Source organism: Neomonachus schauinslandi, chromosome 16 (genome assembly GCF_002201575.2).
Source record: "Neomonachus schauinslandi chromosome 16, ASM220157v2, whole genome shotgun sequence".
Lineage (NCBI taxonomy): Eukaryota > Metazoa > Chordata > Mammalia > Carnivora > Phocidae > Neomonachus > Neomonachus schauinslandi.
Window position 1 is genome coordinate 11434135 of NC_058418.1, and position 27333 is coordinate 11461467.

The 27333-nt window shown below is 54.7% G+C and overlaps 3 protein-coding genes across 7 annotated transcripts in view; all 3 read left to right on the top strand.

The window, feature by feature from the left end:
* Positions 1 to 6126: 6126 nt before the first annotated feature.
* RPS19 (ribosomal protein S19) lies at positions 6127 to 15038 on the top strand. Of its 2 annotated transcripts, none has more exons than XM_021692256.1 (6): positions 6127 to 6273; positions 6741 to 6811; positions 7109 to 7209; positions 13239 to 13422; positions 13951 to 14005; positions 14976 to 15038. In XM_021692256.1, the coding sequence occupies exons 2-6, from the start codon at positions 6741 to 6743 to the stop codon at positions 15000 to 15002; spliced, it is 438 nt and encodes a 145-aa protein (XP_021547931.1). In that variant the 5' UTR covers positions 6127 to 6273; the 3' UTR covers positions 15003 to 15038. The 2 variants fall into 2 exon arrangements, with proteins under 2 accessions (XP_021547931.1, XP_044767243.1); XM_044911308.1 differs by lacking the exon at positions 6127 to 6273 and adding an exon at positions 6598 to 6646.
* Positions 15039 to 18462: 3424 nt separating this feature from the next.
* On the top strand, positions 18463 to 21941 carry CD79A (CD79a molecule). Of its 2 annotated transcripts, none has more exons than XM_021692250.1 (5): positions 18463 to 18622; positions 20119 to 20442; positions 20616 to 20734; positions 21288 to 21356; positions 21490 to 21941. In XM_021692250.1, the coding sequence occupies exons 1-5, from the start codon at positions 18544 to 18546 to the stop codon at positions 21607 to 21609; spliced, it is 711 nt and encodes a 236-aa protein (XP_021547925.1). In that variant the 5' UTR covers positions 18463 to 18543; the 3' UTR covers positions 21610 to 21941. The 2 variants fall into 2 exon arrangements, with proteins under 2 accessions (XP_021547925.1, XP_044778229.1); XM_044922294.1 differs by having other exon boundaries at positions 18507 to 18622; positions 20119 to 20313; positions 21490 to 21675.
* A 1087-nt stretch (positions 21942 to 23028) lies between these two features.
* Positions 23029 to 27333, top strand: part of ARHGEF1 (Rho guanine nucleotide exchange factor 1) — an 18677-nt gene continuing 14372 nt past the window's right edge. The window contains exon 1 of one of the 3 annotated variants that reach the window (XM_021692242.2): positions 23029 to 23176. The gene's annotated coding sequence lies outside the window, so the exon portion shown is untranslated. Of the gene's footprint in view, positions 23177 to 24329; positions 24381 to 27333 lie in introns of those variants that run through there. The other 2 variants (XM_021692244.2, XM_021692243.2) reach the window with 2 other exon arrangements.

The following is a 27333-nucleotide window of genomic DNA, read 5'->3' on the forward strand; positions in this document are numbered from 1 at the left end:
GCATTGGCCAATAGAATGCCAATTTAATGCTAACCTAATGTAACATTTTTCAAATGGGGAAACTGAGGCCAAAGAGAATAGGAAGAATCAAGTTATCAAGGGTTTTTATCAAGGGTATATCAAGGGTTTTTCCTGAACTAGGGAGATTTATGTGTGTAAGTTTTGAAGGACCTACACAAGGTAAGAGACCATTATTATCATTTATTGAGTATCCCACTGTATGTGATTCACATATATCCTCACAGCAACTCTGTAAACCATGCATGCTTACTCCCATTTTACAAATAAATAACAAGTTTAAAGAGATAAAGTGACTTGCCCAACTATTTTAGGGAAAATTTCTAGGCAAATATAGGGGGACGTTTCCCTCTTCTTTTCAAGTCCCAAATCAATTACTAGGTAATTTTTACGAAACAGAGTGAAAGATTTTGAGCTCCAGGAGACAGGCATGAGCCCAAGGGTTTTTCAAAAAGTCTTTTATTTTTCTACTCAAGGTATCCTTAAGTGATAATCAGATCTTACCTGCATTTGTTTCATAGTCCCGTGCTGTCAAGTCCTCCTTGAACCGTTCCACATATATGAAGGGCAGAGGGAGAGGGAGAAGCAGGCTTGATCCCACAACCCTGGGATCATGACCTGAGCCAAAGGCAGATGTTTAACCCACTGAGCCACCCAGGCACCTCCTCACACCCCTCTTTTTATTCAGGATGATTGCTGGTGATGGCATTCAGTCACAGCTTGTTCCCTGGTGTCTGGGGACTTGAGAAGGTAGGCTTCTTCTACTTCCTAACATTACAGAGTAAAAAATCTGTAACAATTCTCAGGAATCAGCACAAAATAATTAAAGGAGGAAAGTCCTCTTCACACTTTCCTTCCCTCCCCTTGTTATAACTTAGATATGTGAATGCCCCCTAATAGATTTGCCATGCCATGCTCTCCCAAGTGACAGACGACCAAGTCCACATGGTCACGGAGGAGGTTTGCAACATGAAACGTGGCTGAGACCCTGCTACTCAGGGCTGAGCAAAGGTCCCAGTACACCAAGGTCACAGAGCTGGGAAGAGTAAAAGAGAAAGTATAATTTGGGGTTAAAGGATGATATGAGAAGGTGGGGAAAGAGATGACGACTGGGCCAAGGAGCTAGGGGCAGGTTCCAGACCCTTCTCATTTCTTGGCAGCCCACCTCCCCTTCCAGCCAGACCTGCAGGGCTTTTCCTACCACTGGCTAGGCCTGCTTTGTCTATCATTTCCTTAGGGCTTTCCCACTGGTGCCTGGGGGAGAGGGTGGAGGCTCTGCAGAGGTGAGCCTTGGGCAAAAAAGGGCAGATGTAAGAATTGCTCAGGCCCCTATGTCACTGCGTCTTTGGGTGCCGCAACCTTCATCTGTGGTTGTAGGGAGCCAAGTGGGCTCCTGGCCTCTGACCAACCCTTGGAGATGACAGTCAGTGGACTGTCAGCACTGTTTCATGTGCCACCCCCTTTCCCATTTCCCATTTCCCATGGCAGGGCAAGGAAAGGTGCTGCCCAGGTCCAATAGGTAATGAATAAATCATACCCCTTCTCAGGTTCTTTTGTGTACCATCCTGACCTTCTTCAGAAATAACCCATGAGGTTCCAGATTTGAAGTACCATCCCTCTCTCCAAACAGGATTTCCCCAACCCACCAGTCACCCACTTATAACCTCAGAAGCTCATTTCACATCCTCCCCTTTGGGAATCTATGCTCCCTTCACTCCAGTCCACCTGGTCCACTCCTGACCACACTCCTTGTCCAGTGTAGAACCAGCATCATACCACCCATCCCTAGCCCCATCCAGTTTCTACTCAGACCCTCATTACATGATCCATGTAGGCCTCATTCTGCAACCCCCGTCCCATTGTGTACCTGGCTCTGCGGCCCCTAACACATGTTCTCATAGACACAGTCCTATAAGCCATACCCTGCATAGGCCCTCGTGAGATCCTGAGCTCTTCCCAAACACAAGATTCCCTCTCTGGGGGAATCTGACTTGATGTCTCCCAGAAGCTCCTCAGGCAGAGTTCCCTACATTTCTACATTCACAGGCCTGATCACCCTGAGCAGCCCCTGGCTCTGTGCATCTATGTCTCCCCCTCCAAGAATAAGTAGTCTCAGGGCACAGCGCCTGTGTTCACTTCCTCTCTGGGAACTCAAGAAATAACTAAACATGTTCTGTCTGATTCCTTTGGATTTATTTTTTTCCTACAAAGTTAACACACTCTAATGCTTCCTCTCCCCTCATCACAATATGAACAATTGAGAACTTCCTGTCCTCAAAACATTTTTTAAAACAGAGTTTATATTTTAGAGAAGTTTTTCACAGCAAAATTGAGCAGAATGTAAGTGTTTCCATGGTGTCCCTGCCCCCAAATAAGCACAGCCTCCCTCACTATCAACGTCCCCCACCAGAGTGGTACATTTGTTAAAGCTTATCAGTCTACATTCATGTGTCATTACCACCCAAAGTCCATAGTTTATATTAGGGTTCACTCTTACTTGTACATTTTATGTACAAATGTACAAATTGTACATTTTATGGGTTTGGATAAACATATAATGACATGTATCCACCATTATAGTATCACACGGAATAGTTTTGAGGTTTTTTAAAGATTTTATTTATTTGAGGGGCACCTGGGTGGCTCAGTCGTTAAGCATCTGCCTTCAGCTCGGGTCATGATCCCAGGGTCCTGGGATCGAGCCCCGCATCAGGCTCCCTGCTCGGCGTTCCAGAAGCTTGCTTCTTCCTCTCCCAATCCCCCTGCTTGTGTTCCTGCTCTCGCTATGCCTCTGTCAAATAAATTAAATATTTTAATTAGAAAAAAAGATTTTATTTATTTGACAGAGAGCACAAGCAGGGGGAGTGGCAGGCAGAGAGAGAAGCAGACTCCCCTCTGAGCCGGGAGCCCAGGGCAGGACTTGATCCCAGGACCCTGAGATCATGACTTGAGCCGAAAGCAGATGCTTAACCGACTGAGTCACCCAGGCACCCATATCACACAGAATAGTTTCACTGTCCTCTAAGATTTCTCTGTGCTCCACCTATTATTCATCCTTACCCCCACCAACCCCTGGCAACCAATGACCTTTTTACTGTTTCCATAATTTTGCTTTTTCCCCAGAATGTCATATAGTTGGAATCCTACAGTATGCCTTTTCAGATTGCTTTCTTCCACTTAGTAATATGCATCTAAGTTTGCTCTTTGTCTTTTCATGTCCTGATAGTTCCTTTCTTTTTAGCACTAGTATTCTATTATCTAGATGTACCACAACTTCTAATCATTTTTAAATTCTGTCTATAGAATATTGAAAATGGAGAGTCATCAGCTGTGGATTCAAATCCCAACTCAGGCTTTACCCTTACTCGAGCTTAGTCAAGCAACTTGACTCTCTAAAATTCAGTTGCCTGAAAGTGGTTTGTAACCACCTTACAGAGTTAAGATTATGAACCTATAAAAATTAACACCAAGGACATAGTACTGAGAAACCATGTTATCTAAAATCATAGACTGTCAGAAAGTTTGCTCTTTGAAATCATAGTAATAGTGAGAAGGGGACATCTCACTCTTGCCTGGAATGCCAGTGTCACTTTAACATAGAGAAGCAGGCATGATTTCCAACCCAGGTGCAGAGTTTCAGAGGAGGGATTTCTGGAGATTGCACATTTATCTTAACCCTATAATTTCTGAAGAAACAGGACCCTGTGTCTACTTCTCAGCCCGGGCATGATGTTGACTCTATTACATAGGATCTGCTTTGCCTTGAGTCCATCAAAGCTCTGCTTAATATAAGTTTTACCTAACCTTCATTCTTCCCTAAAAACTGTATTAACCCCGTGTCTTCCTTTGTTTGGTGAGGCACACTACACAGTTCCTCTGGAGAGCTCTTTTTTTGAAAAAAGAAACATTTAGTAAATTGACTCAAGTGAATTAAACTTAAATGATTCAGCACTGATGTACATCAAGGGACACCTGGGTGGCTCGGTGGGTTAAGCGTCTGCTCAGGTCATGATCCCAGGGTCCTGGGATTGAGTCCTGCATGGGGCTCCTTGCTCAGCTGGGAGCCTGCTTCTCCCTCTGCCTGCCGCTCCCCCTGCTTGTGCTCTCTCTGACAAATAAATAAATAAAATCTTTTTTAAAACGTACATAAAAAATGTATAAAAAGTGAATATAAATTACCCAAGTATATGGACATTTATAGTTACACATGCATACAACTTACATATTCAAACACACAGATGTTGATTTTGGGGGGAAAATCTGAGATACTGAAACTATTTTCAAGTGTGAAATGCGTTTCAACATTCCGCATGAATCTAAATACATGATGTTATCATGCTTAGAAGGATGGTTTATATTCTAGACTGAATGTTTGTGTCACCCCCCAAAATTCCTACACTGAAACCTAATTTCCACTTGTGATGGTATTTGAAGGTGGTGCCTTTGGAAGGGATTAGTGCCCTAATAAAATATTCCCCCAAAGAGCTCACTCACTCACCTTTTTGCCATGTGAGGACATGAACCAGGAAGCTGGCCCTCACCAGACACTAGATCTGCTGGCACTTTGATTTTGGACTTTCCCAGCCTCCAGAACTATGGGAAATAAATTTCTGTTGTTTATAAGCCACTGTCTATGGTATTTTGTTATAGTAGCCTGAACCAACTAAAATAGTTGGTTTTAATTTTTTAACAGATACTGGTATATCATATTGGCTTGTTAATAACCAAGGCATTTTGCATACACAATATCTCACTGTGGAAAAAATTAATATTATTTGCTCTGATGTTTTTCAACTTCGTCTTTTCAACATAATAGCCACACGAATTTAAGTGTCTCCCTTTTGTAGCAAGTTAACAATTTTTTTCAAGATTTTATTTATTCATAAGAGAGAGAGGCAGAGGGAGAAGCAGATCAGAGAGCCCCATGCGGGACTCGATCCCAGGACGCTGGGATCATGACCTAAGCCGAAGGCAGACGCTTAACCATCTGAGCCACGCAGGCGCCCCAGGTTAACAATTTTATTGGACAACAAGTGTGTCCCTTCTGTTTTTGGTTGTTGGACCCTACAAGGATTAAATTAGATTACACATGTAACACTACATAACGTTTATCCGTGCCTGGCACAGAGGAGGCACACAAAAAAATATTTGCTGATGTAATTAATTTGATACACCATGTAGAGGAGCAGTCACTTAAAAGTGGCAAACAAACGGGATTTCGGTATATCCATTTAAATTGTATTTTCTTTCTTTCTTTTTTTTTTTTTTTTTTAAGATTTATTTATTTGACAGACAGCGAGAGCAGGAACACAAGCAGGGGGAGTGGGAGAGGGAGAAGCAGGCCTCCCGCGGAGCAGGGAGCCCGATGCGGGGCTCGATCCCAGGACCCTGGGATCATGACCTGAGCCGAAGGCAGACGCTCAACGACTGAGCCACTCAGGCGCCCGTATTTTCTTTTTCTTGACGGAGAGAATGAAGCGTTGAAAGGCCAGTGAAGTGGATAGACTCTAAGTGGGCAAAACAAACCCAAAGCGCTGAGCGAACAGATTCAGGCACTAGGAGGCAGAGCTGCACTAACTTCTCCGACGGTCCCGCCTCCGCCTCTTTGTCCCTGCCCTGGTCTCCCCCCACCCCTGCGGTGCCTCGTTCCCACTGCGGTGCCCTGAGCCGTGATGAAGCAGTTTCCGCCCTAACAGGGGTGGTCCGGCGCCTCCTGCTCTCGCGAGGACTGGCGGTCGAACACATTTCCTCTTTGCTCCACCGCTGGGTCCCCCATCACAGTTCCGCCCTTACTACCCCCCACTTCCGGCCCGAAAAGCCACCCAGAGAGGGGGTTGCACCGCGGGGGCGCGGGCAGTGGTCGGGTCCCTCTTTCCTGCCCATCCAAATGGCCCACAACTTCCGCCACCACCGTCTCTCCGCCGCTGTTCCTTCCGCCACGATCGACGCAAACGAAGCCACACACCCCCAGCTCAGCACGGGAGCTTTACTTCGCTCCGGGAGAGGAAAGGGCGGGGAAGAAGCACGCCTCCATCCCCTCGCCCTTCGCTTTTCCCTTCGCCAGCCCGCCTCATCACCACACACCCTCCCACCTCCGCCGCGGCGAAGCCGCAGTCGCCCTGAGAGAGGCGGGGCTGCTCTTCTGGCCCCGCTCTCGCGAGCGCTCAGACCTCTCGCGAGACCCGACGCCCGACTTGTGCGCCCGGGAAACCCCGTTGCTCCCTTTCCCCTGGCTGGCAGCGCGGAGGCCGCACGGTAGGGCGGGCGCTCCGGTTCGGGCTGGGCGCGGGGCGTCAGGGCCCGACTCCCCACCCGGGAGCGCGTGCCGGCGGGCTCCGGGGCGACTGCGTGGGGCCGCCCCGCCCCCTGGAGCCGCAGCCACGTGCGAGCGGCAGGCCCGGACATGCCCGGTCGGCGCGGTCCGGGAACCGAGACTGGGCCAGGTGGGCGGCGTGGCTGCGGGGAGCGCCCCCGATTCGGGGGCTGGGGTCTTCTAGCGTTTCCACAACGGCGCCAGGCCGTGCTTGTGCGACCCGCAGAGACCGTGAGCGGCGGTGAACTCGAGCACCCACAGGCTCCGGGGCCTTTAGGGCCCAGTCCCGAAGCGGGACCTTGGGAAGTAACGGGAGTGCGGCGGTTTCAGTCGCGTGGGAGCGAGGTCCCGGCTCCTCTCAGTCGTCTGCACTGGTCCTGAGCTCACATGCTTGTTCCTTCTGTCTCAGATGCCTGGAGTTACTGTAAAAGACGTGAACCAGCAGGAGTTCGTCAGAGCTCTGGCAGCCTTCCTCAAAAAGTGAGTGTGGGGACCGGGGCTTCACGGCGGATGGAGGCTGTGGTCTTTGCCTGGCTCCTTGGCAGGCGTTGTTTCTCTCCCCGGGGCGGGGGCGGGGGGGGGGGCTTGTGTGAGGTCTCAGAGTGGAGTCCGCTTGTCTGCGTGAGGCCTGGGTTTGGCTTGTAGCTGGGTTTCAGATGCTTTGTATTCTGGGACACATGGGGTTCCTGGTAACCTACAGTTGTGCTGAGCAGAGGGGATTGGGGGGTGGAGTTTGTGCAGACTCCTGAATCGTGCCTTTCTCACTGTTGGTCCCAGGTCTGGGAAGCTGAAAGTCCCTGAATGGGTGGACACTGTCAAGCTGGCCAAGCATAAAGAGCTTGCTCCCTACGATGAAAACTGGTTCTACACACGAGCTGGTGAGGAACTGGGGCCTCTGGGGAGTTGGGGCCTGGGTGACCTGTGGCACGGACCATATCTCCCCATTTTGTCTGTGAGCCCAAGATTGCAAGAGAGGTGAAACTCTTTATAGTTGACCTACAGTGTGAGGAGAAACCTCAGACTGTCTCTGCGTGCTTGTGTGACACTCAATAACTTCACATTCTGAATCCGTTTCTTCATTTGTAGGAGGTTTATGTAAGGACTGGTGGCTTCTTCTGAGCCTCCACGGAAATGCAGGGTCAAATGAGTGTTCGTATTTTACTTAAAGGTGGTGTGTTTTAGAGGGAGGCATTTATCTTTCTATGTTCATGGGGTCTAGACTCAAATTCTTCTCTACTGCTTAACTGTGTGACCTCCATCTGTGTGTGCCTCTTGTGGTCCTCTCTAAAATGGGGCTATGACTGTACCATTGCAGGATTGTAGTGGGAATCAGATGAGCTTATGGCTGTTAAAATGCTATAAACTGTACCTATGGGAGGGCAATCTTTCAAGAAAAGTTAAAGGTCTTGTTTTTATTCAGATCATCAGGCCAGCTTTTTCCTTGTCTCTCTAGTAAGTTATTCCTAAGAGGTTAAGGTCTGGCCAGGTCCCTCCTTGCTCTAAATCTTCGTAAGTCTCAAGTGCCTAAAAGAAGGCCTTATGGTCACCCTGTAACCATGGCAGCCCCCTCTCTTTATTAGTGTCCCAGTGATGACACCTTGGAAGGAATGACTTAAATGTAGCATCTGATAGCACAGTGCTAATTTTCACCTGTCCTTGACATTTCAAGTTTCTCCAAGCTGTCACCCCACGAAGGCCTAACTTAGGGATTGGAGGGTGGAGGGGTCAGTGCAAGATTGTTCAGGTGGCAGCCTTTGCACAGGCCTTCACTAAGGGCCCTCAGCCTCTGCAACTATCAACCTTCCTCTGTGACATAGGGGCTCCCTCCTGGCCAAAGCTTGTCTCCAGATAGGAAGTATGTGGGAAGCAAGCATTGAGAAAACTTCAGGAAGACCTTGAGAAGAGTTGGCCTCGGTACAAGTTGCCTTGGTACTTCAGAACACGGAGCGTTTCGTAGATTTGTGGTGCACTCATGCGTGAAGTGTCATGAGATCCACTCTAATTTAGGCTCTAGACTGGGCACAGGGGCCAACATGACTCGGCCACAGCCTCAGACCCCTGAGGATGAAACTGTCAACTCTCGTGTGGGTAGGGTGAGTGGCATATGGTGGGAATCGCTGCTGTGCTTTTAGAAAGAAAATGGGGGGAGGGGACGCCTGCGTGGCTCAGTCGTTAAGCGTCTGCCTTCGGCTCAGGTCATGATCCCAGGGTCCTGGGATCAAGCCCCGCATCGGGCTCTCTGCTCAGCAGGAATCCTGCTTCTCCCTCTCCCACTCCCCCTGCTTGTGTTCCCTCTCTCGCTGTGTCTCTGTCAAATAAATAAATAATAATAATAAAAAAATCTTGGGGGAAAAAAAAAGAAAATGGAGCTGGTGGAGGGAAGCTGATGTGACTTCCCCGGGCACATCAGTGTTGGAGCCTGAATGAGACCACCACCCCATCTACCCGTCTTGGGAAGCAAGGCTGCCTGGCCCTGAATGTTCTTTGGCAGTGCCCCAAGAATCAGTTGGTCAAGGCAGCTTTGGATCTAAAATGAGAAATTCTACTAGCTTTTTCTTATGGTCAGGTAAATATATGTATTTTGCTTAATCTGTTTTACCAAAAATCTCCCAGGTAGTACTGGTGGTTTCTGTTTCATGGTGGTTGTCAGGAAGGTCAAGTAACATGTCAGCTAGTGATGCCACAGTCTGCCACTCCCATGCCATCACTTGAGGCGGGGTTTCCAGCTCTCTTCCCTTGGCTCATTTCATACTTTATGTTTTTGTAGATGGGGAAAGATAAGTGGGAAATTAGATAAAGACTCTGGGCAGTACACATAGATGAGTCTTATTGTGGCTGTGGTCCTTTTCTGCCCACTATGCCCCTTCTCTGGCAACTCACACTGAGTGTACATCTTCTACCTGCCCTCCTGGTCTCCCTTTTTTAAGATTCCCAAATGCCTTTTTAAGATTTTTTATTTATTTATTTGCAGCCTGATGCAGGGCTCGATCCCAGGACCCCGGGATCACGACCCGAGCCGAAGGCAGACACCTAACCGACTGAGCCACCCAGGTGTTTCCCAAACTCCTTTTTTGACCTCACTTTCCCAGCTGCCTTAGTGGCATAGTATGGGGGTTCTAGACCCAGGTCTGTTAAGTACCTTTTTGTTGGGACACCACCATGCCTATTTGTTTACATCCACACCAGAGGCAGAGTTGCAGTTGTGACAGACCACGTGGCCTACAAAACCGAAAATACTGACTTTGACCCTTGGGGCGCCTGGGTCGCTCAGTCCTTAAGCGTCTGCCTTCGGCTCAGATCATGATCCCAGGGTCCTGGGATCGAGCCCCGCATCGGGCTCCCTGCTCGGCGGGAAGCCTGCTTCTCCCTCTCCCACTCCCCCTGCTTGTGTTCCCTCACTTGCTGTGTCTCTCTCTGTCAAAGAAATAAAATCTTAAAAAAAAAAAAAAAAAATACTGACTTTGTCCCTTTATAGGAGAAGTTTGCTAGCCTGGAGTGCTCCCACCTAGTTAGGGTTAGCTCATACTCTGAACAAGTCAAGTCATAGAAGATACTTCATTACCAAAGAGGAAACTGAGGTACAAACAGGTGAAATGACCCTGAGAGAGAGCATGGCACACTAACTCCAAAACCAGAGTCTGTGCTGTATTTGCTTTATTCCTTCTCTGGATTATGGGGCCTTGGCCTTTTGTCCCCTCGGGGGTCTGGAACCAAGCACAGTGGGGCAGTGGTCTGTCCTGGGAGGCTGAGCTCTGGCAGTAGGTGGTGTGGGGATTGACTTCATGGAGTGACAGGTGCTGATCTCTGGTGGGGGTGGGGGTGATAAAAACAAGGCAAATGGCAGAGCCCACCTGAGGGTGCTCTGGAAAAGGGACAGAGCTATAGGAGTAAGAAGTACCAAGGCACAGTGGTGAAGGGTGAGGTAGGTAGGGCTAGAAAGAACCTGTGTCAGGAGCTGCTCTAAGAGGAGGGGCAGCGTCAAGGAAAGACCATCGTAGGGTTTTGTGAAGGGGGTGTTGCAGTGTCGCCTTGGGCAAGTCTCTTGACTTTTCAATTCTCAGAAGGTCCTGCTTGGGAGGGAGGGAGGGGAGACTCCCATTGTGTCTTGTCAGCAAGCAGCTCTGAATTGGGACATCTGAACGCGTTTTATTTACTATAGGATGGAACCTGGTCCTCTCTGCCCCCTGCTGTGTTAGTGTCAGGATCAAGGCCTTGGAGACTGTGCAGGAACAAGTTAAGGGGTGACAAGGTCGGGAAAGTGATTCTGTCCTTAGAAGCTTAGCGGGGCGCCTGGGTGGCTCAGTTGGTTAAGCGACTGCCTTGGGCTCAGGTCATGATCCTGGAGTCCCGGGATCGAGTCCCACATCGGGCTCCCTGCTCGGCAGGGAGTCTGCTTCTCCCTCTGACCTTCCCCCCTCTCATGTGCTCTCTCTCTCACTCTCTCAAATAAATGAATAAGTAAAATCTTTAAAAAAAAAAAAAAGCTTAGCGGAGAAGGGTTGAGGGCAAGATCTATCTGGGAGGCCTCCTTTCCCCACTTTGTGACTCTGTAGGTCAGGACGGGATCACAGATCTGAACTTAAAGCCAGCTGTTGAGACGCTGAGCTGCAAAGACGCTTGTGCAGCTTCGTTGGGCTGCGGTGCTCCAGTGCACCCTCCCTTGTGACCGTCCTCCAGCTGGCAGCCCGGTGCTGGTCCCTCCTTAACGGTTGGAGGTGTGGAGTGACTAGTGGTTACTAGGGACGGGATTTCCCAAGAGGAGCACAGCAGAAAGCCTTCAGAGGGACTTAAGGAGAAGCCAATTGTGATGACACCTGGCTCGCTGTGACCCTCATAAACAGCAGCTAGGATGGCCTGGATTTGTGATGCTACAACTCCACTTCAAAGGGATTGAGACCTGGGTCTCAAGTGGGGTCGGGGGGGGTGTGGAAAACAGGTCAATATTTTGTAGAACTCGTGTATTTCGACTGTAATACCTTTTCAGTTTGTGGAGTTTAACACTCTGCCTTGTAATGGGTCAGGAAAATCATTATCAACCGGGTTGGGTTGGGGGACACCTAGGCTCGTGACGTCTGACACCACACCAGGTAGTTTTATGCAGCTTTAAAAAAAAATTAACGGAGCCCACCATCCCTTCCTTGAAGAAACTGATACGTTGAACTTGGCTGGAGCTTATTCTCTGCCACTCCTCGGGATTTAAGGAAGTCGTGCCCTTTAGGTACCGTGGCCCAGACCACCTGAATCCGGGGTGGACTCTGAACAGCTGATGAGGAGCAGTGCTGGGATCCAGACCCTATGTTACCAGACAGCCCAGGGGTTGGCCACCCCTTTTCATGAAGCCCAGATGAGAACCGGGCGGAACATTGGTCCGGTCTTGGCCAGGCATCTCCTGGGCGTCTGTGTGTTTAGGAGTATTCATCTCACCCCCTTCGTGAGGATGTCCTGCTCTCCCCAGCCCTGGGTACAGCCCAAGTGGGAGAGCAGCTCTCCAGCCCGGTCAGGGCGTAGCCTGGGACAGGCTCGAGAGGAAGGGTGGTAGGTGTTGGGCATGCGAGCTGGTCTTAAAGTCTGGAGTTCTCCAGTGATATCACTGGAAGGGGAGTTTTGGTCTTGGAGGTGTGGTGGGGTAGGAAGAACCAAGGAGAAGAGTTTTAAAGTGAGCAGAGGCCGGAAGCAGTGAAACTGAGGAGCGGTTGTATGGTGGTCCTGATAGGTGGGGAGAGTTTCGGCTGTGCTGTGGCTCCCAAAGCCGTGGCTGTATCCGGAGACCATCTTACGGGGGTGGGGGTGGGGAACAAGTGGTGTGGAAGAAGTACTCTGGGAGGGGCAGGCTGAGGGGAGGAGTACCCACTTCACCCCCACCCCGAGCTGGCCACACTGGAGGGTCATGGACATGGCCTGGCACCAGCTCTTAGGAGTAAGTAGTTACTGACGGAGTGAATCCTGAGTCCCCCTCTGATCTGTAGAACTAAAGCTTACGTGCTGGGCTCTAGGGGCCCTGGAATGACCTGGAGTCCCTGTATCAGGCCCTAATGCCTCCACATTGCAGCGGCCCCCTGAGGTAGAAAGCCTGAACGGTCTGGAGGGGCTGTCCCTCAGAGCTGTGTGACATGAGGCCAGTGAGTATCCTCCGGAGCCTGTTTGCTTTTCTGTGAAGGAGAATAGTAGACACCTGGGCAGTGCTCACAGCCACGCTCTTCTCAGGGACTGTTACTCCTGATTCTCAGATGAGGGTGAGTGACTTGCCAAGGCCATACCATCAGGCCGGGTCCTGAGGCCATCTTACTGCCTTGGGGGAGAGAACGAAGAGCAGATGGCACAGGACCCGGTGGAGAAGCGGTCCTGTTGAACAGAACAGTGAGGGACCGGGGACTTGCCCAAGCCAGGCTAGGGATGAGAACCCTGTGTCCGTGGGGGTATCCCCATTCCAGGTTGCATGGGGTGTCCGCTCTAGCCCTGAGTTCTCCGGGGCTGAGGGGCTCGGGGAGCTGCACTCAGGTGGCGGCATGGCCCTTCGCATTGCCCTGCTGTCCCTCGGGCCTGGGCATGTGGAGATGGACAGTCACGGCTTAAGCATTCGCTAGGGTCTACCCGCAGGACAGAGTCCTCCCTCACAGCAGCACAGCTGTGGCAGGCCCTCTGGTCTCCCCAGCTGGGCACAGGGTGCAGGGAAGCTTAGCTGCAGGATAGCTAGCGGCGGGGGCCTGGTACTGGGTCTTGGTGTGTGTTCTCCGTTCCGCAGGCTATATAATGGGAAGAATTAGTGGCCACACACACACAATTGATAGGTGTGTGACCTCGAGCAAGGCCCTTCCCTCGGCCTGCCTCAACTGTGGAGAGGAGTCTTCTGTGCTGGAGAAGGGTCCTCACATCTCCTGCCCACCGCCCCCGCCCCCCCCCCCCCCAGCTTCCACAGCACGGCACCTGTACCTCCGGGGCGGCGCTGGGGTCGGCTCCATGACCAAGATCTACGGGGGACGTCAGAGAAACGGGGTCATGCCCAGCCACTTCAGCAGAGGCTCCAAGAGCGTGGCCCGCAGGGTCCTTCAAGCCCTAGAGGGGCTGAAAATGGTGGAAAAGGACCAAGATGGGTAAGCAGGGGCAGGGGGATGGCTGGGAACGGGTGGTGAGGAGACTTGGGGTCAGATCACCTGTAATGAAGTTGTCTAGAGCCATCCTTCCCCACATGGAGAGGTGCCAGGTCTGTCCTGCACGGTGTGCAGCTGCCCCTCAGGCAGGCAGGGGATTGTGCAGAAAAGCGAACAGTGAGGGGCCTCACCCCGACCTCTCTGGCTGACTACCCTGAGCTCCAGGAAGGTAATTTGGCGACTGTCCGCTTTCATTAGCCTGCTCGTTAACTTTTCCCAATTGATTTTTCGGGGCTTTTGATCTAATGCTTGCACAAACGACACCCCGGCAGCTCCCAGGGGGGCTCCCACTCCTGCCCCCAGCTCGTTAGAATGCAGCCGACCGGGGCCCTCAGTGGGACTTGGCTGCTGTCATGTGGTCCCATGGCCAGGTGCCTTCTTGGGAAGCCTGGCTCACATCTAGGAGGGGCCTGGCAGCGACAGGGCTGAGAGCCTGCACTAATGGGGGGCTGCTTGACTGTTCTCCCACAGGGGCCGCAAACTGACACCTCAGGGACAGAGAGATCTGGACAGAATCGCTGGACAGGTGAGGCCTGGGTGTGCCAGGGCTGGGTCCCTTAGTCACTGCCCGGGGAATTTTCAGAGCCTGGGCTTTGTTAGATCAGAGTTTCCTCCTCTGGAGGTCACAGCCCAGCCTGGTGGGGGTCAGAGGAGGGCTGGCCTGTGGTGGGGCGGGGGTGGCGGGTGCAGGAGAAAGAACATTTCTGACTGACTTCCTGCTAGAGCTGGTTGGAAATGTGGGTGCTGGAGTGCAGCTGGGCTTGTTTCTCATGCAGGACATGTTCCTGCACACACAACTCCCTCTTCCCAGGTCAGCCTTCTTAGGATTCTGGCTGCACTGTTTCCTCCTATTCTTCATGCTTGCTGAGCACCAGATGGGAAGGCTTTGGAGAGGGGGAGGCAAGCCAGCTCAGAACTCAGGTCTCCGTCCAGATGACTGTCTGGCTGGACACCTTGGGGCAGAGTCCGTTTGCCTGGAGCCAATCTCCCCGTCTGTGGAGCAGTCTCCTCTTGCCAGCCTCAGAGGGTGGTAGTGAGGGCTCAGTGAGCTACAGCAGCGGGAGCCCCCAGGGCCAGGCGTGAACCCATTGTTGGTTTTCTTCTTTATCATTGACTCAGGCCTCGTAGGAGCTTTGGAGAGGGCTTAGTCACTTAGTCCAGGAGCAGAAGAGAATAGAAGGTGTCCGCCCCCGGGGCGTCTGGGGGCGGCCTGGAGGAGCTGGTGAACTCTTCCAGGGCAGGGCAGAGCCTGGCACGGACATCCGTGTGGGTGACAGGGCAGTGGGCGTTGCAATCCCACTTCCTGTCTTTGAGTCCCAGTTGACGCTTCTGTAAAATGAGGACGTGCCTGAGGTTGTAGGGATCAGATCGGATGAACGCATGTCAGGCCACAAATCCAGTTGGCTGGTGTCCCTCGGGTGGTGGGTAGCTGCTCCAGAGTGCCCGAACACAGACCCCACGGCCCATCCTGATTACTTCCCCATCTTTTCCTGCAGGTGGCAGCTGCCAACAAGAAGCATTAGAACAAATGCTGGGTCAATAAATTGCCTCGTTCGTAATCCTGGTCTGGGTCTCTGACTGGCTCTCCCCTTCCATTGCGGGGCAGGAGGAAGGAGCACTGCACAGCACTTCTTCCCTCGTGAAAGGGGGGACCTGGGGGGCTGTGGCACCAAGAGCCACTAGAGCCTGAGGCCCAGCCTTCCCAACTGAAGCCCTTCTACCCCTAGTGGGCCCTGTGCCCCAGCTGGGCTGGTGGTTGGGTGGGGCCGGGACCTGGAGGCTCTCGCCCTTCCCCCCACATCCTGCCTTTGCAGTTCTCAGTAAGATGAGAAACCGAAAAGAGTGGCTGTTGAAGCGGTGGCCCCAGTTGGGGCCTGCACTGCAGAGGTGGCTCTCTGTCCCCTGCTGGAACAAAGTGGGAGGGGCAAGTGGCTTCTTCCCTAAAGGAGGTAGACTTGGGACAGCCAGCTTTCACTCCTGGTGGCTCCTTGAGGGTCCCTGGTGTGCACCTTCTGGAGCTAGTTGTCCCTGCCCGGAGTTGGGATGCGGTGCCACTTCCCACACCCACCACTGCCCGCAGGGAGGGTTGTGTGAGGCTCCTGCGCAGAGGTTGGGCTGGGCCGTTGGGCGGCACCGCCTCTACGGTCCTGCATGGCAGTTGGCTCTCGGTGCAGCTGGGGTGGGAGCTCTGAAGGGCACCAAGTGGGCATGTGCCAGACCCCAGAAAGCTGAGCCTGGAGAATTGGCCCCATGCTTCCAAACCCACCTCCTCCTCGGGGAACACGAAGCAGAGCCTGAGCTGGCTCGGCCAAGTCTCCCGATTTCCCCCAGCCCAAGTTACTGGACCCATTTACTTCCAGTGCGAAGCCTGGGCTTTGAACTCAAGTGACTCGTGTTCAATAACCTTCCAGCTCTGACCCTAATTCTCTGCAATCCTGAGCAACTTACTCCCCCTTTGAGCCCTCCGCTGCTTGTCTGTGTCACTTCTGAGGGACCTGCAGAGTCACCATATCAATAGTGTCTTGGCTCAGAGCAGTGCACCAAGCACACAACCAGTTACTTGGTGTTCAGGATGGAAAAAATCAAACCAGAGTCCCACATCCGGTGGGGAATGAAGCTGTCATCCCTCCCAGCTCCATAAACAGCCTATCACGTGCAAGGCACTTAATAAATATATCACTTAATATAATTAGGCAACCCTGTGAAGGTGCCCAAAAGCACCCGCATTTTGGGTATAGGGAAAGTAAGTCACAGGTTGGGTCGTTTGCCCATGTACCACAACGAGGGGGTGGCAAAGCTGGAATTTGAACTTGGGCGAGTAGGCTCTAGCCACTGCAGCTCATTGCCCCATGGAAGTAAGGGAAATGGAAAAACAAGGCCTGAAGGGTTATGTGCCTGGGCATGGCTTTGGGCCAGTCACTCCCTCCCTGTTCTGGGCTCCAGTTTCCCTTGTCAACTGAGGAAGAAAACGTCTTGGAGTAGACATGCGAATGCAAGGCAGCAAGGCCCAGGACCTGGTCGGCAGACACCAGCAGTGCTGGCTAAGTGGCCGGTGGGTGGTGTCCCTGCAGGCCGGTCTGGCCCGAGGGCCTGCAATCCAGCAGCTGTGCCTCTGCGGCCACTGGGGGGCAGTCGAGGGCCTGGAAACCGCCTCAGCAGATGGAGGAGAATTCTAGGGCTGCACTATCTGAGCCCAGGGTTTCTTCCTAGGTGGGGGGTCATAAGGAGGAACTAAAGCACGGAGGGGCTGGTGACCTGCTGTTCAGCAAGGGTCGCAACAGAACACCTGGGTCGCCGGAGGGAAGGGAGTGGGGGAGGGCCCCCAGGCCAGAGAGGGGGAACTGTGTCCTTGCAGCCTCAGGAGGAGCACAAGGGTGGCGGAGAGCCCAGATTACCAGAGAAGAAACTGAGGCCCAGACAACCAGTCGGCTGACAGAGCGGCGATGCAAACACAGGAATCACGAACTCTTGAGGCCCATGCTCCTCTGTGTGGATGACAGTTGCATTTTGTTTTTTTAATTATGAAATGCTTCAAGCGTGCAAAATAGCATGCCTATTAGTGTAAGAAAGACCCGTGGACCGGCTACCCAGCTTAAGAAGTAAAACAAGACCTAAAGCCGAGACAGGCAAAGCCCTCCTCCCGTCCCCCAGAGGGAACCCGTCTCGGGAATTGGGTGTCACTCACCTGCATGGGTTCACACCTCCAGGAGGCACGTCCCTAACGGCACCCGATGTTTCCCCTTTTGAAAACAAGTCAACTGTTGCATGCTGCATGTGTTGTGTCATTTTCATGTCATTTCTGAGACGCAGCTGGGTTGATGAGTAGAGCTCCGTCTTTTCGCCTGCTGAGTACTTTACTGGCCGCCCACGTCACCCCATGTGCATCCCGTTCTCCCGCACATGGACTTTTTGTTTCCGCTTTTGCTACCAAAAATCGCCCTGCGGTGAATTTTTTCCCTGTGTGTCTCCTTGTGTGCACATGTGATGGTCCCCTAACTGCTCACAAACCTCTCAACAAACTCCTGTGACTCCTCAGACTCTGTTTCCTTCCACGTGACCTAAAATGCTGCCCAACGGCAGGTGGGCACACACAAGTGACTCTGAATCTCTGCTCCACCACTCCCAAGCTGTGTTACACCCGGCGAGTGATGGCATTTCTCTGGGCCTGTTTTTCTGTAAAATGGCGGGTGGCCTACCTTGCCCACTTGTGGGGAGGCTGACTCACGTCAAGAGCCCATCGTGGCTCTCACTCCTTGGGTGCTGGGAACAGCATCTCATGGCACAACACTGGGGAGATATTCTTATGCTCATCTCTCAGATGAAAAATGCCAAGGCTGGGGTGCCCGGCTGGCCAAGTCAGTAGAGCGTGTGACCCTTGACCTCGGGGTTGTGAGTTTGAGCCCCACATTGAGAGTAGAGATTACAATTTAAAAAAAAAATTTTTTTTTTTTAATGCCAAGGCTCAGAAGAGGAAGCCACCACCTAGTCATAGAGCTGGTCGACCTGCCCCATTTATTCGTCCTGAGCATTAATAGGAGCCACGTTTTACTGAGCACCTACTATGGGCTGGGCCCTGTGTTCAGAACTTTGCATGCACAACCCCTTTAAATCCTGGATTCTGACGCCAAGAAGGGAGGACATGGAGGCTCAGAGAGGAGATGAGCTTTGCCTAAGGCCAGTGAGGAGTGGAGAGCAGGCTCAGAACCACCACCCTGACAGACCATCTGCGGGCACAGGCACCTCGAACTCTGGCTCCCTCGGGCTTCCGTCCCAGGGCTGGCCGGTGACGAGCCAGGCCTTGAACTGGTCTCTTTCCCCCACCCAGCAGCCTCCCCCCCAGGGGAATTGTGGCCACAGGTGCAGGGAGCAGTTTCTCTCCACTCCGGGCCTGAAGCACACAGGCAGGGGCTGCCCCCGGGGCCCACAGCTGAAGGAGGACCCGGCAGTGGGGCCATTGGAGCCCATCTCCGGCAGGACTGGGCAGGAAGTAGGGCGGGGTTAGCCGAGGTGGAATCTGGTACCCCAGGACTGCTGCGACCCAGACTAACCAACCCACTGGGAGAGATGCCTGGGGGTCCTGGAGTCCTCCAAGCGCTGCGCGCCACCATCTTTCTCCTCTTCCTAATCTCTGCTGTTGGCCTGGGTACGTGGCTAACAGGCTGGTGCTGGGGGTTGGGGGGTGGCGGGGCAGGGAGGACTGAGGAGGCTGGAGAGAGGGCAGAGGCAGAGAGAAAGGCACTGCCCAGGGGGTGAGGAGCCAGCAGGTGTGTGTGTGGAGTGGGGGGGGGTGGCGCAGTGCTGGGAAAGCCCTTGAAGAAACTGCATCCACCTGCTTGACTGTCCCAAGCAGGCCGCAGGTCCGAGGGGAGGCCGGAGGGGGCTCAGCAAAGTTGAAGGGGTGTCTACAGCCACATGGAAGGAGACAGGGGCAACAGACGACTTCCCCACCCCCCTCAACGCCACAGGTCAAAATAAGGAACTAAGGTTGCCCTTGACTGAGCTCCAGAGCTAGGGGCAGGAAGGGGACTTGGGGAGCGGCGCTCAGCTTCAGAGAGAAGAAACAGCTTTCTCCTTCTCTGCCTTGAATCTCAGTCACCCCACTGCGTCGGGAGCCCCTTTTCAGTGCTGGGAAAGGGGGCACCTCATCAACACTGCCCTCCAGGCTGCCCCACCCCTACCCCAAGCAATACCAGCTGGTGGGGCTGTGACCCTGAGGTTGCTGCCTCTTTCCCCACCTCTTCCTCCTCCTCTCTTCCTCACCTCCCACCTCCTCCCTCCAGAAGAGGCTGAGCCAGCCTTGTGGGCTGGCCTGGGGGGCTGGAAGCTGGGGTTTCCCCAGCAGCCAACCCACTTTGCCGAGGCCCTCCCCTAACCCCCAGCGCAGCCGCCAACTGAACTCACTCCTGACCCAGGTTGACACAAGCAGAGAATGAGGGGTGAGCCTGAAGTCACAGGGCAAGGCAGACCCCAAGGCTCAGGGTTTGGAACGCCAGCCACTTTTGCTGCCCTGGTGTGCCAGGCAACCAATCTGCCCTCCCTGGGCCTCAGCTGTCCCACCTATAAAATGGGACAATGAGAGAACTTACCTCTAAGGCTTTTGTGAAGACTACACCAGCTAAAGTAACCAGGTGCCAGGCAGGGCTGAGGGTGGGAAGGTGAGCCTGGAAGGCCTTCAGGAGGAGGTGATGCCCAAACTGATTATGGACGGCGCTCCCTGGACAGGGCCCTTCTACCACTAGGAAGCCAAGTATCCAAACACCTGTGAGTTCAGTGGGGCCAAAGCACAGAGCGCAGGTGGGGAGGGTGGCGAGAGGTGGCGCTGGAGAGGTGAGTGGGGGACCCGCAGGGGTGTGTCCCCACGCCAGGGTGTCTTACCCTCCTCCCCCAGGATGTCCTCCTCCCCCACAGGTGTGCCCTCTCTCTGTTCCCCTCGGTACTACCATACTACTCTCCCCCCAGCGGCAGCCTCACTCCCAACACTGTGTGCCCCCTCCCCCACCCCACCCTCTTCCCCAGGAGTGTCCTCAACCCCCACCCCCACCCCACGCACCCCAGGGTGCTGCCGCTGCGGTGGGGGGGGCGCCAGGGCTGGGGCCTGTGTCCCCACCCGCAGTCCCCGACTCCTCCGCCTCTCCGCAGGCCCCGGGTGCCAGGCCCTGTGGGTGGACGGGGGCCCGCCCTCGGTGACCGTGAGCCTGGGCGAAACGGTCCACCTGCAGTGCTTGCACAACGGCAGCAGGCCCGACAGCACCCTCAACATCACCTGGTGGCGCGTCATCCAAGGCAACGGCACCTGGCCCGACATGTTCTGGAGCTATGGCCAAAAGCCCCACGGTGAGCTGACCATCCACATGGTGAACAAGAGCCACATAGGCATGTTCAGGTGCCAGGTGGAGGAGAAAGGCCCCAGCCATAAAGTCCTCAGCTTCCAGCAGTCCTGCGGCACCTACCTCCGCGTGCGCGGTGAGTGCCGGCCCCGGGCATCCAGGGCACCCATTGTGGGCATCCCCGCTCCCAGCTCACACACGCTGCGGGGGTGGGGGGTCTTCAAGGGGTCTCGGCCTTGCCGGGGGCAGGGCTGGGAAGCCAGGAGGGCAGGAGACACCTGTGCTCTGAGCAGCACCCGCTCCTCACAGAGCGGCTCCCCAGACCCTTCCTGGACATGGGAGAGGCCACCAAGAACAACATCATCACAGCCGAGGGCATCATCCTGCTCTTCTGCGCCGTGGTGCCTGGGACCCTGCTGCTGTTCAGGGTGAGCCCCTGGGGACCCGGGCCCTCCGAGGCTGAGGTCCCCTCCTAAAATGGGAGAGTGACAGCACCCTCACAGGGCTGAGGGGCACATGAATTCGTTCCATGACAGGATTTTAAAGGGTGCGTGGCCCAGAAGGGCATCCTTGCTCAGTCTCCCCTCGGGGTTGTCCTCCCTCCTCCCACCCCCCAGGTATACCTCACTCTCCCCCCACCCCAGCCCTGGTGTCTCATTCTAACCCCCCCAACCGGGAGTGCAGTGGCCCTCCAGATGTAGCCAGGGAAGATGGGGGCTGGCTGTTCTCCCGGAGCCTCTGACCCTACAACAGACCCGCCTTAGGCCATGGGACCGCCACTGCCATTTCTGAGAGCTGTTATTCGTGCAAGAGCAATAAGGCAGGGACCAGAGACACCTGCCACTCACCCGCGGTGTGGCTTTGGGTGCATCCCTTACCCCCTCTGGTAAAGCACCTCTCGGGCATCCAGGAGGTTTGTTCGGAAAACATATTCTCCCCCTACACCCCCTCACTGAGGATCCCAATCCCCCCTCCTCCCAGAAACGATGGCAGAACATGAAGTTTGGGGTGGACACCCAGGATGACTATGAAGATGAAAACCTTTATGAGGTGAGTGGTGGGTGGGGACAGGTGAGGGGCAGGTGCATTGGGGTTCTCGTGGGGGTCCTCCCTGGGGCCGTCTGGGGGCAGGGGTCTGGGCGTCAGGGCGCTGAGCTCCCCCCGCACCACGTGTTCACCCCAGGGCCTGAACCTGGATGACTGCTCCATGTACGAGGACATCTCCCGAGGCCTCCAGGGCACCTACCAGGACGTGGGCAGCCTCCACATTGGAGACGGGGACGTCCAGCTGGAGAAGCCGTGACCCTGTGGGCTGCCCCCAGGCAGATGTGCTGCGAGCTCTGGTGTCCCCTCACCCCTTCCTGTTCTCTTTTCATAATCTTTCCCGCCCCCCCCCCCGCGAGTGTCCTGACTGAACTTCCCCCTTGAGTGTGTCTGCTCTTCTTCCCTCTAGACTGTCCTCATTCCCTGCACACACCCCAATTCAGCCCTCCTCCTGCTGCTTTTCCCAGCCTCCCCCCACACCCAGCGGGTAATGAGCCCTTAATCGCTGCCTCTAGGGGAGCTGATTGTAGATCCTCCGTGTCACCTCCCCCTCCCTGCTCTGTCATGGCCACTTAGTGATAATAAATCCTTTCCAACTGCAGACCTTGGCAGGAGTCATGGATCTCATGGGGATGCTCCCCTCCTCTGGTGGGACCCAGGAGTCCAGGCCCCTGGCCTCCTTCTCTTTCAGACCCAGGATCCCGCTCCCACCCCCCCCACCAACCCCTGCCCACTCCCTGCACCTGGGGCCAGGTAACCAGAGAGAAATAGGAAGTGTTTGGGGAAGCATCTCACCCTAGGCTATGTTCCTGAGCAGGGAGGGGACACAGAAAGGAGCCAGGTGACCATATTTATTTATGCCTATTTCAGTCCCACAAACACAGGCGCCTGTCTGGTGGGGCTGGTACCCGATTCTGACTACAGCCAGGCCACACCTATTATTCTCTGGGAAAGAACTTGCAGCAGGGGCATCTGGAGAATCTGTGGCTCTCGTCTGGGGATGGGGGGAGCCCTGGGGGGCACAGGGACGCAGGGTTTCTGGGAGAGGGGAGAGAGACCGAGACACAGAGAGATAGTGATGGAGACACAGAGCAAGTGAAGAGAAAGACAATGACAGAGATACGGGGACAGAGAGAAAGCAGGAGAGAGAGAAAGGAAAGAAGGATCCATAGAAAAATGGACACGGAGAGGCTGACTCCTGGGACTCTAGAGAAAGCAATGGTTGGGGAAATGACCGGAGAGGGGAAGACAAGAGATGCGACAGAGGGGAGGGGCAGCGCGGAGAAGCAGGGGCCCGGGAGCGGGAGGGAAAGACCCCCCCACGGAGAAAGGAGCGACGACAGAGGGGCAGACAGAGAGGGACGCGGACAGAAACACGCACAGCGAGGCAAAGAAAGAGAGGAAGACCAAGAGACCCAGACGGAAAGCAGGGGAGGCTGTGGCGAGCCGGCCCCCACCCCGCCGGGGAGGCGATGGCGGACACCCGGCAGAGGCGAGAAACGTGGAGCCCGCGGTCCGCGGACAGACAGACGGACAAAGCCGGGAGGAGCCGGGCGGGGCCGGGGCGGGGCCGGGGCCGCGGGTCCCCCGCCAGGCGGGGAAAGGAGGGGCCGGGCGGGCGGCGAGAAGGGGAAGGAAGCGGAGGTGCCGGGCGGGCGCGGGGCGCGGGCAGGAAGCGGGGAGGGGCGGCGGGGCGGGGGCCTCCGGAAAAACGCCCCAACTTCCTGCCCCGCCAGAGCCAGGAAGCGGGAGCCGGGACGCAGGGCCCGGGATCGCCGAGCCCGACCTCGGGCGCCCCGCCGGTCACGTCCCCGCGCGGACTCCAGGTACACTGTCCCTGGCCCCGCCCGGCCTCCCGCCCGGCCTCCCGCCCCTCGGCTGCCAGGGGAAGTGAAGAGGAGGAGGGAGAGGGCGGGGGCGCTGCCGGCGGTGCAGGGGCCTCAGAGCCAGCGGCCGCCCCTCCCCGGGACTCAGTTTTCCCATCTGTCAAAGGGGGCAAAGAGAGGAGAACTAATACCTGCCGAGTGCCCAGTAAGTGGGGATGAGGGGTGCGAGGCCGGGGTCAAGGCCTCCCAACTGTCCAGCGGAGGACGGACGATCACTCCCATTGTACGGGTGGGGAAACTGAGGCTCAGGGAGCGGAACCGACTCGTCCCAGGCTACACACACCGTGAGACCGAGTGGAGTTGGGATTTGAACTTGCAGGTGCTTTCAAGCACCGTCCTCCAACCCCACATGCTTTAGGGCCACCGATAAAGAAAAACGTCAATAACCACGCCGTAGGCCGCCGTGAAGCTGGAAGTTGCGGAGCGCGCTTGAGAGCATTTTTTGGAAAGCTCTTTTTCTGGGCCATTAATTATAGCTTGAGAGATGGGTTGTAGGGGACAGAACTGGAGATCTTCCCCCATTGTACAGGTGGGAAGACTGAGGCTCGGAAAGAAATAATTGCTTTTTCTAGGTTACACGGCTTGTCCGCGGGAAAGGTACGCTGGAACCCAGGAGTTTTGCTTTACAGCCCCAGCACAAAGTGTGCGGCCGGGGCGGTGGGGGTGCCGGGAAAATTAGTGTACGCCTTGGAAATTCAGCTGTTTCCGGAGTTAGGAAAGCAAGATAGGGTGGGGAACCCAGGCCGGAGACTAAGGGCCAGGGGCGAGTCGGAGATGTCGGATTGAGCCCTGGGTCGGGGGGCTGGAACCACTCTCTAGTGGGGCTGGGGGGCGGGGCACAGTAGAGTGACAAGGGCAGTCGAGATACGGAAACGCCAGCCCTCCAAGGCAGGCCAGAGTGGCCCTTTCTGGCCAGCGTGGCGCCGTGGAGAGCTAGAGCGGCCGGCGGGAGGAGTAGAGTCGCTCGGGCAAGAACCAGGCAGCAGCCAGGCTAGAGTGGCTGGCGGGAGGAGTGGAGCTGGAAGCAAAGGTAGACGCTGGGGCAGCTAGAGCGACTCGGAGGCGGGGGTGGGGGACCCCGGAGCCGGCGCGCAGAGGCTTCGGTTCTGGCGGCTGCGGTGGGTTCTCCTACGACCAGGAGCAGGTGAGGGATGCGGCCCCCGGCGGGCGTCAGACCCTGACTCCGCAGGTCCGCCCCATCATCCCTGGCCGTGCGCACCGCCACGTCCCGTGTAGTAGGATTTGGGGCCCGTGTAGACCCGCCACGTCCCACGTAGGATTTGGGGCTGGTGTAGATGCGCCACGTTCCGTATAAATTACAAGGGCCTATAGACCCACCAGCTTCCTGCTAGTACCCCCGCCACGGAAACTCGGCTTCTTATAGATGTGAGGTCCCCATCGGTCAGTAGCACCCCCTAGAATCCTGGGCCCTGTAGATCCTGGGTCTTGGGACCACCACATGCTCCTGTAGAATTCTCCCGTTTTAAGTCTCCACAGGTCCCGCAGACTGGCTGCTTTACATATGGAATCATGACCCGGTGTGCTTCTCAGCTCCGAGTAGATCCACCTGTTTGAACTTACCAATAGAATAGAATCTGGAGCCTTATACATTCCAAGGGCCCCTCGTGGACTTACCTTGACTACTCTGTATTTTAAGTTCTTTAAGGCTCCCGGAGGTTCTTGGGGACCAGGGTCATCCACTCAATGTCTTATAGACCCCAAACCTTGCATAGAATCCAGGTGCCCGTGTAGTCCCCGACTGGTGCCTGCTTTGCTCTAGGACCCTCACCTCTCTAAGAACCTTCTAAACCTTCCCTGACCACCACCACCCCCAGTCCCATGCACACAGTGTCCCCTCTGCTGGGCCATAGGCCTTTTCAGTTGCCTACAGATCCATCTGACAGCTTCAGCGTATGATTACTCTTTGTGGTACCCCCTCACCGTCTATCTCCTAAGCAGCCAACCCCCCACCTTCCCTTCCAGAATGCTCTCTTGAGCCCTAAGCCTCTGTGGAGCAGCCTGAGCAGCAACCTGCACTTCTGCCTAAGTCACAGTGCCCACACACCCCTGACTTTCCCAGACACCAACTTTGTTTCAGATTTTAGTTTCCTAAGGTTGGGGTGGGGGTTCCCCATGCTCTGAAGCAGCACATTCTGATAGTTAAATGCATAAACTGGAGCCAGACTGCTTGGGTCTGAATCCTGGTTCTGTCTCTGATGAGCTGTGCTTCAGTTTCCTCTTCCGAAAAATAAAGGTAGTTATAAAACTGACCTCCAGGAGTCATTTAGAGGATTAAGTGAGTTAATACCTGTAAAGCAGTAATGTTATGCTTGCTACATACTTAATAGCACGTATTAAACGTTAGCTACTGTTTCGTATTTCCGTGATGAGGAATGAAGGAGATAATATGTATCATAGTGCGTGATTCAGGGCCTGCCTGGCACTGAGCATTTGCTCACATACCGTATGTCCTCTCCTTTGCGCTTTTTGGAATCTCCCTGCCTCTGTTGAGCAGCCCCCCCCCACCTCAAGTGGGGTGAGCATGGACCTTCCATGTGCGCAGTCATGTTTTCCAGCCCAGAAGTTGCAGCTGGTGGCCTGGTGAAGGTTTTCCATCTCGAATGGGAATACTAATCGCATGGGGTGCTTGTGGTTGTGAGCGTTAAGTGAGTTCAGATGTGAAGCACTTGGAGCAGTGCCTAGCACACTGTAAGTGCTAGGTAAGTTTAGCTTTTGTAATAATCACTTTTTTTTTTTTTGGCGTCGGTTTGCAAGTTTATTTACGTGAATATTTAACAGGGCTCAAATCTTAAATTACCTAAGCTTGAAGTTGGACAGAGACACTCTATGGAAGAGAATAAAAATGTCGTGTGCTCTGGGGAACCCATGCGATGGCGCAGGGACACTCCAGAAAGCATCATTGTTTCATGATCATAATCAAAATCATAGCCACCATTTATTGAGTGCTAGGGAGGAGGCCTGTGGAGGAGGCAGAAGGGTGAGTCTCAGGCAACCAGGGTTATAAATAGCTTTGGGTTGTGGGGGGAGCCCCCACCCCACCCCACCGGTCCATCCCACCCCATCTCCACAGCTCCTTCCCGCCTGACACGGGCTCTCGTGGCATTAGTCAGACTAATTAAAGACACAGAAGAGGGTGGTTGGAAGACTCAGGGGGAAGCGGAGACTCTAAGGGAGACAAGATGGGAGAGCCAGCAAGAGATGGGGGGGAGAGAGAGAGAGAGATGAGGGACAGCACATGACACAGTGACTCGAGAGGACTCAGGTGGCCGCAGAACCAGATGTGGGAAGACAGGCAGAAACACTGACAGAGGGGAAAGACAGCGACAGAAGCAGGGTTAGGGCGAGGTGGCTGAGGGGGAGGGGAGTCAGTGCTGGTGGGAAAGTGAGACAGGTCTGAAGGGAGGGAGAGAGGGAAGGAGACAGGGAGAAGAGAGGCAAAGACCTAAGGCACATTCAAGGGACAGACAGCAAGAGAGAGCTGGCTGGGGAGGGAAAGCCAGAGGGACAGACGGATGCAGGGCAAGGAAGAGAGACACAGCTTGGGGATGAGCTGGCTGAGGACCGAACCTTATTTTCTGGGATTGGAAGAGGGGGAAGATACCAGGTCCCTGAGGGAAAGCAACTTACGGGTTTAGGGAAGGAGGTTCAGAGTTTTGTTTTCTTATGTGGGGAGAGTTGGGGGGTTGGGGGATTTGCCTTTAGATTTCCTGTCACAGGAAGTGGGGCTGGTGGGTTCAGAGGCAGCATCCGGCCCCAAGCCTGTCAGGTCTAGGAGAGCCCCCCCCACACCCCACTTATCTCCTTTCTACCTTTCCATTAACCTTCCCAACTCTGCTAGCCTCCAGGCCCTGCCTCCCTAGGACCCAGCCTGCAGCACCCTCCTCCCTCGGACCCAGGAGTCCAGGCCCCCCACCACCTTCCTCCCTCAGACCAGGAGTCCAGACTCCCAGTTCCTCCTCCCTCAGACCCAAGAGTCCAGGCCCCCAGCCCCTCCCGCCTCAGACCCAGGAGTCCAGGCCCCCAGCCCCATCCTGCCTCAGACCCAAGAGTCCAGGCCCCCAGCCCCTCCTGCCTCA

What these genes read in the sequence shown, in the direction of transcription:
- RPS19 (XM_021692256.1), top strand. Translation starts at nt 6,741, where the DNA reads ATGCCTGGAGTTACTGTAAAAGACGTGAACCAGCAGGAGTTCGTCAGA. An exon ending in CTGGCAGCCTTCCTCAAAAA is followed by an intron (nt 6,812 to 7,108) that starts GTGAGTGTGGGG and finishes TGTTGGTCCCAG; the next exon opens with GTCTGGGAAGCTGAAAGTCC. An exon ending in CTGGTTCTACACACGAGCTG is followed by an intron (nt 7,210 to 13,238) that starts GTGAGGAACTGG and finishes CCCCCCCCCCAG; the next exon opens with CTTCCACAGCACGGCACCTG.
- CD79A (XM_021692250.1), top strand. Translation starts at nt 18,544, where the DNA reads ATGCCTGGGGGTCCTGGAGTCCTCCAAGCGCTGCGCGCCACCATCTTT. An exon ending in GGACCCTGCTGCTGTTCAGG is followed by an intron (nt 20,735 to 21,287) that starts GTGAGCCCCTGG and finishes CCCTCCTCCCAG; the next exon opens with AAACGATGGCAGAACATGAA. An exon ending in AAGATGAAAACCTTTATGAG is followed by an intron (nt 21,357 to 21,489) that starts GTGAGTGGTGGG and finishes TGTTCACCCCAG; the next exon opens with GGCCTGAACCTGGATGACTG.